The following is a 16160-nucleotide window of genomic DNA, read 5'->3' on the forward strand; positions in this document are numbered from 1 at the left end:
AGAGCGAGAGAGAGAGCGAGAGTGAGAGTGGGAGAGAGCGAGCGAGAGTGGGAGAGAGCGAGAGTGAGAGAGAGAGTTAGAGTGGGAGAGAGTGAGAGAGAGAGAGAGAGCGAGAGTGGGAGAGAGCGAGGGAGAGAGAGAGAGAGAGTGTTTATTGGGGAAGATTGACATGTTGCTGATGTTATCGTCCGTGCGGTAGGAAAACAACGAGAACAATCTGTTCCTTTTGAGACAAGTGGGTGGTGAGACGAGACCTGTTGAACCTTTCACCGTCGAACCGGGCAGCCCTGATTCATTACACGGGGCGGAGAGAGGATTTATAAAGCTGGCGGGGAGTGGAAAGTGGGACAGATCTCCGCCCTCATTGACACCTTCCAGTGCCTGTCAGAACGCTTCGGACACCCGGCACAGGTCGGAGCTCGGAGAGAGATCGGCACACGTTCTTCTCACAACAAATCATTAGCAGTGAGATAGAGAGTGGGAGAAAGTCGGAGAGTGAGAGAGAGAGAGATAGCGTGAGAGTGTGTGAGCGAGAGTGTGCGAGAGAGAGAGTCTGGCAGAGAGAGTGAGAGAGATGGTGTGAGAGAATGAGAGGGAGAGTGTGAGAGAGAGAGTGTGAGAGAGTGGGAGAGAGAGAGCGAGAGATAGCGTGAGAGTGTGTGAGAGAGACTGTCGGAGAGAGAGTGTGGGAGAGTGGGAGAGTGAGAGAGAGAGAGATAGCGTGAGAGTGTGTGAGAGAGACTGTGTGAGAGAGAGAGTGTGAGAGTGGGAGAGTGAGAGAGAGAGAGAGAGAGTGAGAGTGGGAGAGAGCGAGAGAGAGAGAGAGAGAGAGTGTGAGAGAGTGGGAGAGTGAGAGAGAGAGAGATAGCGTGAGAGTGTGTGAGAGAGAGTGTGTGAGAGAGAGTGTGAGAGAGAGAATCTGGCAGAGAGAGTGAGAGAGATTGTGTGAGAGAATGAGAGAGAGTGTGAGAGAGAGTGTGTGAGAGAGAGTGTGAGAGTGGGAGAGAGAGAGTGAGAGTGCGAGAGAGCGAGAGTGAGAGAGAGAGAGTGAGAGTGGGAGAGAGCGAGAGGGAGAGAGAGTGAGAGTGTGAGAGAGACTGTGTGAGAGAGAGTGTGAGAGAGTGGGAGAGTGAGAGAGAGAGATAGCGTGAGAGTGTGTGAGTCAGAGTGTGAGAGAGAGTGAGAGTGGGAGAGAGAGAGAGAGAGAGAGTGAGAGTGTGTGAGAGAGAGAGTGTGAGAGAGTGGGAGAGAGAGAGCGAGAGATAGCGTGAGAGTGTGTGAGAGAGACTGTCGGAGAGAGAGTGTGGGAGAGTGGGAGAGTGAGAGAGAGAGAGATAGCGTGAGAGTGTGTGAGAGAGACTGTGAGAGAGAGAGTGTGAGAGTGTGAGAGTGAGAGAGAGAGAGATAGCGTGAGAGTGTGTGAGAGAGAGTGTGCGAGAGAGAGTGTGAGAGTGGGAGAGAGTGAGAGAGAGAGAGAGAGAGAGTGAGAGTGTGTGAGAGAGAGAGTGTGAGAGAGTGGGAGAGAGAGAGCGAGAGATAGCGTGAGAGTGTGTGAGAGAGACTGTCGGAGAGAGAGTGTGGGAGAGTGGGAGAGTGAGAGAGAGAGAGATAGCGTGAGAGTGTGTGAGAGAGACTGTGTGAGAGAGAGAGTGTGAGAGTGTGAGAGTGAGAGAGAGAGAGATAGCGTGAGAGTGTGTGAGAGAGAGTGTGCGAGAGAGAGTGTGAGAGTGGGAGAGAGTGAGAGTGGGAGAGAGTGAGAGTGGGAGAGAGCGCGAGAGAGAGAGAGTGAGAGTGGGAGAGAGCGAGAGTGAGAGAGAGAGTGAGAGTGGGAGAGAGCGAGAGAGAGAGAGAAAGTGTGAGTGGGAGAGAGCGAGAGTGAGAGAGAGAGAGTGAGAGTGGGAGAGAGCGAGAGTGAGAGAGAGAGCGAGAGTGAGAGAGAGAGTGAGAGTGGGAGAGAGCGAGAGAGAGTGAGAGAGAGTGAGAGTGGGAGAGAGCGAGAGAGAGAGAGCGAGAGTGGGAGAGAGCGAGCGAAAGAGAGTGGGAGGTTCGAGAGAGAGAGAGAGAGAGAGAGTGGGAGAGAGCGAGAGTGAGAGAGAGAGTGAGAGTGGGAGAGAGTGAGAATGAGAGTGAGAGAGAGCGAGAGAGAGAGAGCGAGAGAGAGTGAGAGTGGGAGAGAGCGAGAGAGAGAGAGCGAGAGAGAGTGAGAGTGGGAGAGAGCGAGAGAGAGAGAGAGAGTGTGAGAGCGAGAGAGAGAGAGAGTGGGAGAGAGCGAGCGAGAGAGAGAGCGAGAGTGGGAGAGAGCGAGAGAGAGAGAGCGAGAGTGGGAGAGAGCGAGAGTGAGAGAGAGAGTTAGAGTGGGAGAGAGCGAGAGAGAGAGAGCGAGAGTGGGAGAGAGCGAGAGAGAGCGAGAGTAGGAGAGAGCGAGCGAGAGAGAGTGAGAGTGGGTGAGAGCGAGAGAGAGAGAGAGAGTGGGTGGGAGAGAGCGAGAGAGAGAGAGCGAGAGTGGGAGAGAGCGAGGGAGAGAGAGAGAGAGAGTGTTTATTGGGGAAGATTGACATGTTGCTGATGTTATCGTCCGTGCGGTAGGAAAACAACGAGAACAATCTGTTCCTTTTGAGACAAGTGGGTGGTGAGACGAGACCTGTTGAACCTTTCACCGTCGAACCGGGCAGCCCTGACTCATTACACGGGGCGGAGAGAGGATTTATAAAGCTGGCGGGGAGTGGAAAGTGGGACAGATCTCCGCCCTCATTGACACCTTCCAGTGCCTGTCAGAACGCTTCGGACACCCGGCACAGGTCGGAGCTCGGAGAGAGATCGGCACACGTTCTTCTCACAACAAATCATTAGCAACAGAAGATAAGGCGCGTGGAACGAATACTCGGTTTTTGAAACGTAATTTTTTTCCCTTGCCCCCAGACACCGCTCTTCCCGCCCACGGGACGTTCAGGAGTGGATTGCCAGACGGGAAGGTTCCGGAGGTGGCGATAGAGACCGCGGAGCAGCGCGAGGATGGGGAGAGCTGCAGCAATAGCACAGACGGTGCACAATGCTCTGCAGCTGAGGAACCGTCTCTTTCGCGAATGCTTGGCTGAGTTTCTGGGGGTGTGCATGCTGATCGTAAGTGGAGTTTCTCTTCCCAATTTAATGTGACCATTGGAGAGCTGCGTTCACTATCAGAGCACGCCAGGCCAAACTTTATCCCGCTTCTCCTCATGTGCCGTTAGCTAATCCCCCCCACCCCTCGACATCTGTCCGCCAACCTCCGTGTCAGAATGCAGCGGACACGAGACCACGACAACGCGAGTTCCAAAATCCGGGCTCACACACTCAGATGCAGTACTGAGGGAGTGCCGCACTGTGGGAGGGTCAGTACTGAGGGAGTGCCGCACTGTCAGAGGGTCAGTACTGAGGGAGTGCCGCACTGTCAGAGGGTCAGTACTGAGGGAGTGCCGCACTGTGGGAGGGTCAGTACTGAGGGAGCGCCGCACTGTCAGAGGGTCAGTACTGAGGGAGTGCCGCACTGTGGGAGGGTCAGGACTGAGGGAGCGCCGCACTGTGGGAGGGTCAGCACTGAGGGAGCGCCGCACTGTGGGAGGGTCAGTACTGAGGGAGCGCCGCACTGTCAGAGGGTCAGTACTGAGGGAGCACCGCACTGTGGGAGGGTCAGTACTGAGGGAGCGCCGCACTGTCAGAGGGTCAGTACTGAGGGAGTGCCGCACTGTGGGAGGGTCAGGACTGAGGGAGCGCCGCACTGTGGGAGGGTCAGCACTGAGGGAGCGCCGCACTGTGGGAGGGTCAGTACTGAGGGAGCGCCGCACTGTGGGAGGGTCAGTACTGAGGGAGTGCCGCACTGTCAGAGGGTCAGTGCTGAGGGAGCGCCGCACTGTCAGACGGTCAGTGCTGAGGGAGCTCCGCAGTGTCGGAGGGTCAGTACTGAGGGAGCGCCGGACTGTGGGAGGGTCAGCACTGAGGGAGTGCCGCACTGTCAGAGGGTCAGTACTGAGGGAGCGCCGCACTGTGGGAGGGTCAGTGCTGAGGGAGAGACGCACTGTCAGAGGGTCAGTGCTGAGGGAGTGCCGCACTGTGGGAGGGTCAGTACTGAGGGAGCGCCGCACTGAAGGAGGGTCAGTGCTGAGGGAGCGCCGCACTGTGGTAGTGTCAGTACTGAGGGACGCCGCACTTGGGAGGGTCATTACAGAGGGAGCGTCGCGCTGTGGGAGGGTCAGTACTGAGGGAGCATCGCACTGTGGGAGGGTCAGTACTGAGGGAGTGCCGCACTGTGGGAGGGTCAGTACTGAGGGAGCGCCGCACTGTCAGAGGGTCAGTACTGAGGGAGCGCCGCACTGTCAGAGGGTCAGTACTGAGGGAGTGCCGCACTGTCAGAGGGTAAGTACAGAGGGAATGCCGCACTGTGGGAGGGTCAGTGCTGAGGGAGCGCCGCACTGTGGGAGGGTCAGTGCTGAGGGAGTACCGCACTGTCAGAGGGTGAGTACTGAGGGAGTGCCGCACTGTCAGAGGGTCAGTACTGAGGGAGCGTCGCACTGTCAGAGGGTCAGTACTGAGGGAGCGCCGCACTGTGGGAGGGTCAGTACTGAGGGAGTGCTGCACTGTCAGAGGGTCAGTGCTGAGGGAGCGCCGCACTGTCAGAGGGTCAGTACTGAGGGAGTGCCGCACTGTGGGAGGGTCAGTACTGAGGGAGTGCCGCACTGTCAGAGGGTCAGTACTGAGGGAGCGCCGCACTGTCAGAGGGCCAGTACTGAGGGATTGCCGCACTGTGGGAGGGTCAGTGCTGAGGGAGTGCCGCACTGTCAGAGGGTCAGTACTGAGGGAGCGCTGCACTGTCGGAGGGTCAGTGCTGAGGGAGTGCCGCACTGTCAGAGGGTCAGTACTGAGGGATTGCCGCACTGTGGGAGGGTCAGTACTGAGGGAGTGCCGCACTGTCGGAGGGTCAGTACTGAGGGAGTGCCGCACTGTGGGTGGGTCAGTACTGAGGGAGCTCCGCACTGTCGGAGGGTCAGTACTGAGGGAGTGCCGCACTGTCAGAGGGTCAGTACTGAAGGAGTGCCGCACTGTCAGAGGGTCAGTACTGAGGGAGCGCCGCACTGTGGAGGGTCAGTACTGAGGGAGCGCCGCACTGTGGAGGGTCAGTACTGAGGGAGCGCCGCACTGTGGGAGGATCAGTACTGAGGGAGCGCCGCACTGTCAGAGCGTCAGTACTGAGGGAGGGCCGCACTGTGGGAGGGTCAGTACTGAGGGAGCGCCGCACTGTCAGAGGGTCAGTACTGAGGGAGCTGCGCACTATTGGAGGGTCAGTACTGAGGGAGTGCCGCACTGTCAGAGGGTCAGTACTGAGGGAGCGCGGCACTGTGGGAGGGTCAGTACTGAGGGAGGGCCGCACTGTGGGAGGGTCAGTACTGAGGGAGTGCCGCACTGTCAGAGGGTCAGTGCTGAGGGAGGGCCGCACTGTGGGAGGATCAGTACTGAGGGAGCGCCGCACTGTGGGAGGATCAGTACTGAGGGAGCGCCGCACTGTGGGAGGGTCAGTACTGAGGGAGCGCTGCACTGTGGGAGGGTCAGTACTGAGGGAGTGCCGCACTGTGGGAGGGTTAGTACTGAGGGAGCGCCGCACTGTCAGAGGGTCAGTACTGAGGGAGCGCCGCACTGTCAGAGGGTCAGTACTGAGGGAGCGCCGCACTGTGGGAGGGTCAGTACTGAGGGAGCACCGCACTGTGGGAGGGTCAGTACTGAGGGAGCGCCGCACTGTGGGAGGGTCAGTACTGAGGGAGCGCCGCACTGTGGGAGGGTCAGTTCTGAGGGAGCGCCGCACTGTGGGAGGGTCAGTACTGAGGGAGCGCCACACTGTGGGAGGGTCAGTACTGAGGGAGCGCCGCACTGTGGGAGGGTCAGTACTGAGGGAGCGCCACACTGTGGGAGGGTCAGTACTGAGGGAGCGCCGCACTGTGGGAGGGTCAGTACTGAGGGAGCGCCGCACTGTGGGAGGGTCAGTACTGAGGGAGCGCCACACTGTGGGAGGGTCAGTACTGAGGGAGCGCCGCACTGTCGGAGGGTCAGTACTGAGGGAGCGCCGCACTGTGGGAGGGTCAGTACTGAGGGAGCGCCGCACTGTGGGAGGGTCAGTACTGAGGGAGTGCCGCACTGTCGGAGGGTCAGTACTGAGGGAGCGCCGCACTGTGGGAGGGTCAGTACTGAGGGAGCGCCGCACTGTCGGAGGGTCAGTACTGAGGGAGTGCCGCACTGTCAGAGGGTCAGTGCTGAGGGAGCGCCGCACTGTCAGAGGGTCAGTACTGAGGGAGTGCCACACTGTCAGAGGGTCAGTACTGAGGGAGCGCCGCACTGTCTCCATCGTTTTCACTCCGCAGTGTTTGGGATCTTGCTCTACACGCAGGGCTGCTAGATTTCCACTTTAGAAGTTCTTCGCTGCCCATCCCTAATTGCCCCTCGGGAAGGTGGGTGGGCGAGCCGCCATCTTGAACCCGCCGCAGTCCCGTGTGGTGTAGGTGCACGCACCGTGCTGTTAGGGAGGGAGTCCCGGGATTCTGACCCCGGCCACAGGGAAGGAACGGCCGATGTATTCCCGAGTCGGGATGGCGAGCGGCTCGGAGGGGGGGAACTTGCAGGTGGGGGGGTTGTCCCCCGTGTGCCTGCTGCCCCCCCTCGTCCTTCTAGATGATAGAGGTGGCGGGTTGGGAAGGTGCTGTCGAAGGCGAGTGGCCGCGGTGCGTCTTGCAGACGATGCACACGGCTGCCGCTGTGCGTTGGGGGGGGGCGGGGGAGTGAATGCCGGTGATTAGCGTGTCGATCGAGCGGGGCTGCTTTGTCCTGGACTAAATGGGATGAAAAGAAGGATATTCGATGTTCGGACAGGTGAAAGATTCTCGAGAGGTGCGTGTCGATCCTTGCTGGAATCCTTTGTTTCGCTCAGCCCTGTTACCTTCCCCCCCAACCCTCTCCCCCCCAGCTGTTCGGGTGCGGGGCCGTGGCACAGATGGTGGTCAGCAACACTACCCGTGGGGAATTCCTCTCCGTCAACCTGGGCTTCGGACTGGGCGCCACGTTCGGTATCTACATCGCTGGTGGCATCTCAGGTCAGTCTCAGAAAGGCTGAGCAATATAATCGGAACTGACGGAGATTTACAGACTGGAATCTAATCGAGGGGTTCGGGGTGGTTTATATATAGAATAACAGATACCCGGGAGTGAGTTACAGACTGGAATCTAATCGAGGGGTTCGGGGTGGTTTATATATAGAATAACAGATACCTGGGAGTGAGTTACAGACTGGAATCTAATCGAGGGGTTCGGGTGGTTTATATATAGAATAACAGATCCCCGGGAGTGAGTTACAGACTGGAATCTAATCGAGGGGTTCAGGGTGGTTTATACATAGAATTACAGATACCCGGGAGTGAGTTACAGACTGGAATCTAATCGAGGGATTCGGGGTGGTTTATATATAGAATAACAGATACCCGGGAGTGAGTTACAGACTGGAATCTAATCGAGGGGTTCGGGGTGGTTTATATATAGAATAACAGATACCCGGGAGTGAGTTACAGACTGGAATCTAATCGAGGGGTTCAGGGTGGTTTATATATAGAATAACAGATACCCGGGAGTGAGTTACAGACTGGAATCTAATCGAGGGGTTCGGGGAGGTTTATATATAGAATAACAGATACCCGGGAGTGAGTTACAGACTGGAATCTAATCGAGGGGTTCGGGGTGGTTTATATATAGAATAACAGATACCCGGGAGTGAGTTACAGACTGGAATCTAATCGAGGGGTTCGGGGTGGTTTATATATAGAATAACAGATACCCGGGAGTGAGTTACTGACTGGAATCTAAGTGAGGGGTTCGGGGTGGTTTATATATAGAATAACAGATACCCGGGAGTGAGTTACTGACTGGAATCTAATCGAGGGGTTCGGGGTGGTTTATAGATAGAATAACAGAGACCCGGGAGTGAGTTACAGACTGGAATCTAATCGAGGGGTTCGGGGTGGTTTATATATAGAATAACAGATACCCGGGAGTGAGTTACTGACTGGAATCTAATTGAGGGGTTCGGGGTGGTTTATATATAGAATAACAGATACCCGGGAGTGAGTTACAGACTGGAATCTAATCGAGGGGTTCGGGGTGGTTTATATATAGAATAACAGATACCCGGGAGTGAGTTACTGACTGGAATCTAATCGAGGGGTTCGGGGTGGTTTATATATAGAATAACACATACCCGGGAGTGAGTTACAGACTGGAATCTATTCGAGGGGTTCGGGGAGGTTTATATATAGAATAACAGATACCCGGAAGTGAGTTACAGACTGGAATTTAATCGACGGGTTCGGGGTGGTTTATATCTCGAATAACAGATACCCAGGAGTGAGTTACAGACTGGAAACTAATCGAGGGGTTCGGGGTGGTTTATATACAGAATAACAGACACCCGGGAGTGAGTTACAGACTGGAAACTAATCGAGGGGTTTGGGGTGGTTTATATATAGAATTACAGATACCCGGGAGTGAGTTACAGACTGGAAACTAATCGAGGGGTTCGGGGTGGTTTATATACAGAATAACAGACACCCGGGAGTGAGTTACAGACTGGAATCTAATCGAGGGGTTTGGGGTGGTTTATATATAGAATAACAGATACCCGGGAGTGAGTTACAGACTGGAAACTAATCGAGGGGTTCGGGGTGGTTTATATACAGAATAACAGACACCCGGGAGTGAGTTACAGACTGGAATCTAATCGAGGGGTTTGGGGTGGTTTATATATAGAATAACAGATACCCGGGAGTCAGTTACAGACTGCAATCTATTCGAGGGGATCGGGGTGGTTTAAATACAGAATAACAGATACCCGGGAGTTAGTTACAGACTGGAATCTAATCGAGGGGTTCGGGGTGGTTTAAATGCAGAATAACAGATACCCGGGAGTGAGTTACAGACTGGAATCTAATCGAGGGGTTCAGGGTGGTTTATATATAGAATAACAGATACCCGGGAGTGAGTTACAGACTGGAATCTATTCGAGGGGTTCGGGGTGGTTTAAATACAGAATAACAGATACCCGGGAGTGAGTTACAGACTGGAATCTATTCGAGGGGTTCGGGGTGGTTTTAATACAGAATAACAGATACCTGGGAGTGAGTTACAGACTGGAATCTAATCGAGGGGATCGGGGTTGTTTAAATACAGAATAACAGATACCCGGGAGTGAGATACAGACTGGAATCTAATCGAGGGGTTGGGGTGGTTTATATACAGAATAACAGATACCCGGGAGTGAGTTACAGACTGGAATCTAATAGAGGGGTTCGGGTGTGGTTTATATACAGAATAACAGATACACGGGAGTGAGTTACAGACTGGAATCTAATCGAGGGGTTCAGGGTGGTTTATATATAGAATAACAGATACCCGGGAGTGAGTTACAGACTGGAATCTAATCGAGGGGTTCGGGGTGGTTTATATATAGAATCACAGATACCCGGGAGTGAGTTACAGACTGGAATCTAATCGAGGGGTTTGGGGTGGTTTATATATAGAATAACAGATACCCGGGAGTGAGTTACAGACTGGAATCTAATCGAGGGGTTCGGGGTGGTTTATATCTCGAATAACAGATACCCAGGAGTGAGTTACAGACTGGAATCTAATCGAGGGGTTCAGGGTGGTTTATATATAGAATAACAGATACCCGGGAGTGAGTTACAGGCTGGAATCTAATCGAGGGGTTCGGGGAGGTTTATATATAGAATAACAGACACCCGGGAGTGAGTTACAGACTGGAATCTAATCGAGGGGTTTGGGGTGGTTTATATAGAGAATAACAGATACCCGGGAGTGAGTTACAGACTGGAATCTAATCGAGGGTTTCGGGGTGGTTTATATATCGAATAACAGATACCCGGGAGTGAGTTACAGACTGGAATCTAATCGAGGGGTTCGGGGTGGTTTATATATAGAAAAGCAGATTCCCGGGAGTGAGTTACAGACTGTAATCTAATCAAGGGGTTCGGGGTGGTTTATATATAGAATAACAGATACCCGGGAGTGAGTTACAGACTGGAATCTCCATAACTCTGAAACCTCCTCCCTATCTCTGTAACCTCCTCCAGCCCCTACACCTCCTCTCTATCTGTCTCTCTCTCTCTGTCTCTCTCACTGTCTCCCTCTCTCTATCTCTGTCTGTCTCTCCCTCTGTTTCTCTCTCTCTCTCTGTCTCTGTCTCTCTCTCTCGCGCTCTGTCTTTCTCTCTCTGTCTCCCTCTCTGTCTCTCTCTCCCTCTCTCTCTCTCTCTCTCTGCCTCTCCCTCTCTCTCTATCTCTCCATCTCCCTCTCTCTGTCTTTCCCTCTGTCTGTCGCTGTCTCGCTGTTTCCGGCTCTCTCTCTCCTCCTATGAGACGCTCCTCATTACTGACCTCTTTGACTAGAGCTTTCATCATCTTACCCTCATACCTCTTTCTGTGGCTCGGGGCAAAATACAGTTTAATTTACCTTGTGATTAATGTATGAATGAATTTCCGATATATTATATTAAATCTATTCGGTGCATTCAGGGTTAAAAGCTTGTGTTTGTGTGTGTGACTGCTGTGGGCAGGTATTGAAAGAATCTGGTTTGAAAGGTTTTGGGAACCAGGGGTGTAATGAAGGCATCATAAAAGCTTGGGCCCATGCAATATTGTTTGGATTAAAGGGTGTTCTCTATGGAGTTAATTGGAATTCAGCTTCATAAGATGATGTCATTAATGGGAGGAGCTGTGAGACTAGGCATTTTGCAGAAACAACATTTTTTTGGGACTTTTTGATTAGGATGTGTCACCTTCAACCTATGCCCTCTACTTCTAGACACCTCTACCTGTCATGTGAGAGTACCTTTAAGAAATGGGTGTTTATAAATGGGTGTGTATATAAATATCTGTAGTGAGAGTACCTTTAAGAAATGGGTGTTTACTACCGCATTGATGTCAGAGTGTGGGTGGAGCTTGGCTGTCTGTCAGCTTCTTACTTTCGTTTTAGGCTGTTTGCTGCATGGTGTGTTTTTAGTTTTGTTTTTCAGTGTTGGAGCTGAAGCCAGACCAGGCAGGCGTACTGCTGTTCCCTCTGCCATCAAAAGACTATCTCTTGATCATTTGGTGAATTCAGAATTATAAATGTTCTCAGTCGTGACTTTAACCTGATGTGCTTCTGATAAAAGTTTTGTTTTAAAGTCGTATGGATGTTAAAAGGAAAGCTTAAAGGATTACTTAGTGTTGTATTCTTTGGGGGTTGTATTTGAATTGATGGGTGCTATGATGTTCACTGTATGTTTTAAAAAAGTTAACTAGAGTTCATAGAATAAACATTGTTTTGCTTCAAGAAATACTTTTCCATTTCTGCTGTCCCACACCTGGAGAGTGGGCCGTGTGCTCCCCAGACCACAATCTAGTAAACGCTGTGGGTCAGGGGAACTCCATGATACACTTTGGGGTTCTCTAAACCCTGGCCCATGACAACCTTTGGGAAAAGATGTCGACTATCTACCTTATCTGTGCCCCTCATTATTTTATAGACCTCTATAAGTTACCCCTAACCCTCCCACGCTCCAGGGAAAAAAGTCCCAGCCTATTCAGCCTCTCCTTATAACTCAGTCCATCAAGTCCTGGTAGCAGCCTTGTAAATCTCTTCTGCCCTCTTTCTAGTTTAACAATATCCTTTGTGTAATAGGATGACCAGAACTGAACATCGTACTCCATGTGTGGTCTTACCAATGTCTTGTACAACGTCAATAAGACATCCTGATTGATTTGATTTATTGTCACCCGTACCGAAGTACAGTGAAAAGTATTTCTCTGCGGCCGAGGGAACGTACACAGTACGTACAGAGTCGCCAAAAGAATAATCGACAGAGAACATTGACAAATGGCACATCGACAAACAGTGATTGGTTACAGTGCGGAACAAGGGGCCAATCAAAGCAAATACATGAGCAAGAGCAGCATAGGGCGTCGTGAATAGTGTTCTTACAAGGAACAGATCAGTCCAAGGGGGGAGTCGTTGAGGAGTCTGGTAGCTGTGGGGAAGAAGCCGTTCCTGTGTCTGGATGTGCGGGTCTTCAGACTTCTGTACCTTCTGCCTGATGGAAGGGTCTGGAAGAGGGCATAGCCTGGGTGGGAGGGGTCTCTGACAATGCCGCCTGCCTGCCTGAGGCAGCGGGAGGTGTAGACAGAATCGATGTGGGGGTGGCGAGCTTGTGTGATGCGCTGGGCTGAGTTGACCACACTCTGCAGTTTCTTGCGATCTTGGGCCGAGCAGTTGCCGTACCAGCTGTGACGCAGCCCGATAGGATGCTCTCTATCGCACATCTGGAGAGGTTTGAGAGAGTCGATGCAGACACGCCGAATTTCTTTAGCTTCCGTAGGAAGTCGAGATGTTGTTGGGGTTTCTTGACTGTTGCATCAAAGTGAGTGGACCAGGACAGACTGTTGGTGATGGTGACCCCCAGGAACTTAAAGCTATCGACCATCTCCACTTCAGAGCCATTGATGTGGGGGGGGGGGGGGGGTGTCGTGCTGCGCTTCCTGAAGTTGATGATCAGTTCCTTAGTCTTTCCGACATTTAGAGAGAGGTTGTTTTCGGTACACCATGCAACCCAGTGATCTATCTCCCTCCTGTAGTCTGATTTGTCATTGTTTGAGATACGACCCACCACAATCGTATCTTTAATAATCTTTATTGTCACAAGTAGGCTTACATTAACACGGCAATGAAGTTATTGTGGAAAGCCCCTAGTCGCCACATTCCGGCGTCTTGTCAGGTACACAGTCATCTGCAAACGTATAGGTTAATTGAGTTAAATCTTGCCACACAGTCATATGTGTATAGGGAGTACATCCAGCAGAGGGCAGTAGAGCGGAGCTACTGATTGGCTGTTGCGGGGAAATTTTCATACGTGCATTGTGGTCACCGTAACTTGAAGGTGTGTCTGCGCAAGAGACCCTAGCTGTTCAAGTGAAGGCAAGCATCCAGCAGAGGGCAGTAGAGCGGAGATGCTGATTAGCTGTTGCGGGGGAAATTTGCATACGTGCATTGTGGTCACCGTAACTTGAAGGTGTACCTGTGTCTTTCCAATGTTTAGAGAGGGGTTGTTTTCGGTGCACCATGCAAGCAAGTGGTCTATCTCCCTCCTGTAGTCTGATTCGTTGTTGTTTGAGATGCGGCCCCCCACAGTCGTATGATCCGCAAACTATCCAAATCCTGTATTCAATATTCTGACCAATCAAACATCGCATGCTGAATGCCTTCTTCACCACCCTGTCCACCTGCGACTCCACCTTCAAGGAGCTATGAACCTGTACCCCTCGATCTCTTTGTTCTGTAACTCTCCCCAACTCCCTACCATTAACTGAGTAGGTCCTGCCCTGATTTGATCGACCAAAATGCATCACCTCGCATTTATCCAAATTAAACTCCATCTGCCATTCATTGGCCCACTGGCCTAATTGGTCAAGATCCTGTTGCAATCTCATATAACCTTCTTCACTATCCACCATGCCACCAATCTTGGTGTCATCAGCAAACTTACTAACCATGCCTCCTACATTCTCATCCAAATCATTTATATACATCACAGATAACAGTGGACCCAGCCCCGATCCCTGAGGCACACCGCTGGTCACAGGCCTCCAGTTTGAAAAACAACCCTCCACACTCTTTGACTTTGGTCGCCAAGCTAATTTTGTATCCAATTGGCTACCTCGCCCTGGATTCCATGAGATTTAATCTTTTGCAATAACCTACCATGCGGTACCTTGTCAAAGGCCTTGCTAAAGTCCATGTAGACAACGTCGACTGCACTGCTCTCATCTACCTTCTTGGCTACCCCTTCAAAAAACTCAATCAAATTGGTGAGACGTGACTTTCCCCTTACAAAGCCAGGCTGACTTACCCACTACAGAAGTAAGGCTCATCAGTCGGTAGTTCCCGGGATTCTCAAGCATCTTCTCTCACTGTAGTTCAGTTAATGATATGTAAGTAGACAGATTAGCAGTTTTGACCCAGGCAGCTCAAAATTGTGTGTCTGGAAGGGGAGCTGAAACAAACAGGTGATCTATCTCTGAAGATGTTTCTGCCTGGTTCTGCCAGGATTCAGGCCTTTTCTTTAAAACAATCCCAAAGAATATCTCTGTGAAGCAAGATGCCTGGGTCTGCTAACTGTATTTGAAAGTGGAACGGACTTTTGGGTTCTTGATAAGAGCTCCAACGGCAATTTTAAACGGCCAAAATCACTGTGCGGTGAAGTAGAAGGGAATCCCCCCGGACGCTGATGGACAAAGGAGAGGATAGCGGCAGGATTGCAGTGGGTCCTTCGGAGCAGCGGCAAGGAAGGTAAGCTCGAAGCAAGATGGCGTCGGAAGGTGGCCGTTCGATATGGGGCCCGGAGCAACAAGAGTTCCTGCGGGGCTGTGTGGAAGAGCTGAAGAAGGAGGTGTTGGCCCCGATGCTACAGGCGATTGAAGGGCTAAAGGAGGAGCAGAGGACCCAGGAGCTGGAGCTTCGGGTCGTGAAGGCAAAGGCTGCTGAAAATGAAGATGAAATTCAGGGCCTGGTGGTGAAGACAGAGACGCACGAGGCGCAGCACAAGAGGTGTGTGGAGAGGTTGGAAGCCCTGGAGAATAATTCGAGGAGGAAGAATCTAAGAGTCTTGGGTCTTCCCGAAGGCGCAGAGGGGACGGACGTCGGGGCATATGTGAGCACGATGCTTCACACGCTAATGGGATCGGAGGCCCCGACGGGCCCTTTGGAGGTGGAGGGAGCTTATCGAGTTATGGCGCGAAGACCGAAGGCTGGAGAAGTACCTCGAGCCACAGTGGTGAGATTTCACCGATATAATGACAGAGAGATGGTTCTCAGATGGGCGAAGAAAACTCGGAGCTGTAGGTGGGAGAACGCGGTGATCCGCGTGTACCAGGATTGGAGTGCGGAGGTGGCGAGAAGGAGGGCAAGTTTCAATCGGGCCAAGGCGGTGCTTCACAAAAAGAAGGTGAAATTTTGGAATGCTGCAACCGGCGAGACTGTGGGTCACACACCAAGGGAAGCACCACTACTTTGAGACGGCGGAAGAGGCGCGGACATTCATTGTGGACGAGAAGCTGGAGTAGTCTGGCGAGAGAAAGAGCTTCTGGGGCAAAGTGGTGGGGTGACTATGTGGGACGAGGAAGGGGGGGGGGGATGATTTTGCAATTGTTAACTCTTTAATCCTGTAAATTTTCTCTCTTCCCCTCGTTTGGGGGGGGGGGAGTATGAGGAACTGTGGGCGCCGGTGGGTAGGAAACGCGGGCTTTGTTCCCGCGCTATGGTAATTAAGGCGGGAACAGGGACGCAGGAAGGAGGGGGCCTCGCACAGTGAGAGGCCGAGGGCAAACGGGGAAGCCGAGGTCAGCCAGAGTTCGCTGACTTCTGGGAGCAACATGGGGGGGTGTAATTACGCTAGAGGGGGATCTAGCGGAGGGGGGGGAGGGGGGGGTTAACTGGGTTGCTGCTGCTAAGGGGAAGGGGGAGCTGTTATGGGGCGGGGTGGTCGAGGCGGGAGGGTGCCGTCGGGGGGATACACGGGTACGTGGGAACCGGGTGAGCAGCTGGGTTAAAAAAGGGGATGGCTAGTCGACAAGGGGGGGAGGGGGTAAAGAGCCCCCCAACCCGGTTGATCACGTGGAACGTGAGAGGGCTGAACGGGCCGATTAAAAGGGCACGGGTACTCGCACACCTAAAGAAATTAAAGGCAGATGTGGTTATGTTGCAGGAGACGCATCTGAAACTGATAGACCAGGTCAGACTACGTAAAGGATGGGTGGGGCAGGTGTTTCATTCGGGTTTAGATGCGAAGAATAGGGGGGTGGCTATACTAGTGGGGAAGCGGGTACTGTTTGAGGGAAAGACCATAGTGGCGGACAGTGGGGGTAGATATGTGATGGTGAGTGGCAGACTGCAAGGGGAGGCGGTGGTTCTGGTGAACGTATATGCCCTGAACTGGGATGATGCAAACTTCATGAGGCGCATGTTGGGGCGTATCCCAGACCTGGAGGCAGGAAAGTTGGTAATGGGGGGAGATTTCAATACAGTACTTGATCCAGGGCTGGACCGGT

At 52.7% G+C, this 16160-nt stretch overlaps 1 protein-coding gene across 2 annotated transcripts in view; it reads left to right on the forward strand.

Annotated features, from left to right (window-relative positions):
* Window positions 1–2324: 2324 nt before the first annotated feature.
* Window positions 2325–16160, forward strand: part of LOC140402948 (aquaporin-3-like) — a 32745-nt gene continuing 18909 nt past the window's right edge. The window contains exons 1-3 of one of the 2 annotated variants that reach the window (XM_072490592.1): window positions 2325–2798; window positions 2920–3120; window positions 6983–7109. In XM_072490592.1, the coding sequence (XP_072346693.1) occupies window positions 3013–3120; window positions 6983–7109 (235 nt within the window). In that variant the 5' untranslated portion in view covers window positions 2325–2798; window positions 2920–3012. The remainder of the gene's footprint in view (window positions 2799–2919; window positions 3121–6982; window positions 7110–16160) is intronic. The other variant, XM_072490591.1, reaches the window with a different exon arrangement.

Source organism: Scyliorhinus torazame, chromosome 26 (assembly GCF_047496885.1).
Source record: "Scyliorhinus torazame isolate Kashiwa2021f chromosome 26, sScyTor2.1, whole genome shotgun sequence".
In the NCBI taxonomy this organism is placed as follows: domain Eukaryota; kingdom Metazoa; phylum Chordata; class Chondrichthyes; order Carcharhiniformes; family Scyliorhinidae; genus Scyliorhinus; species Scyliorhinus torazame.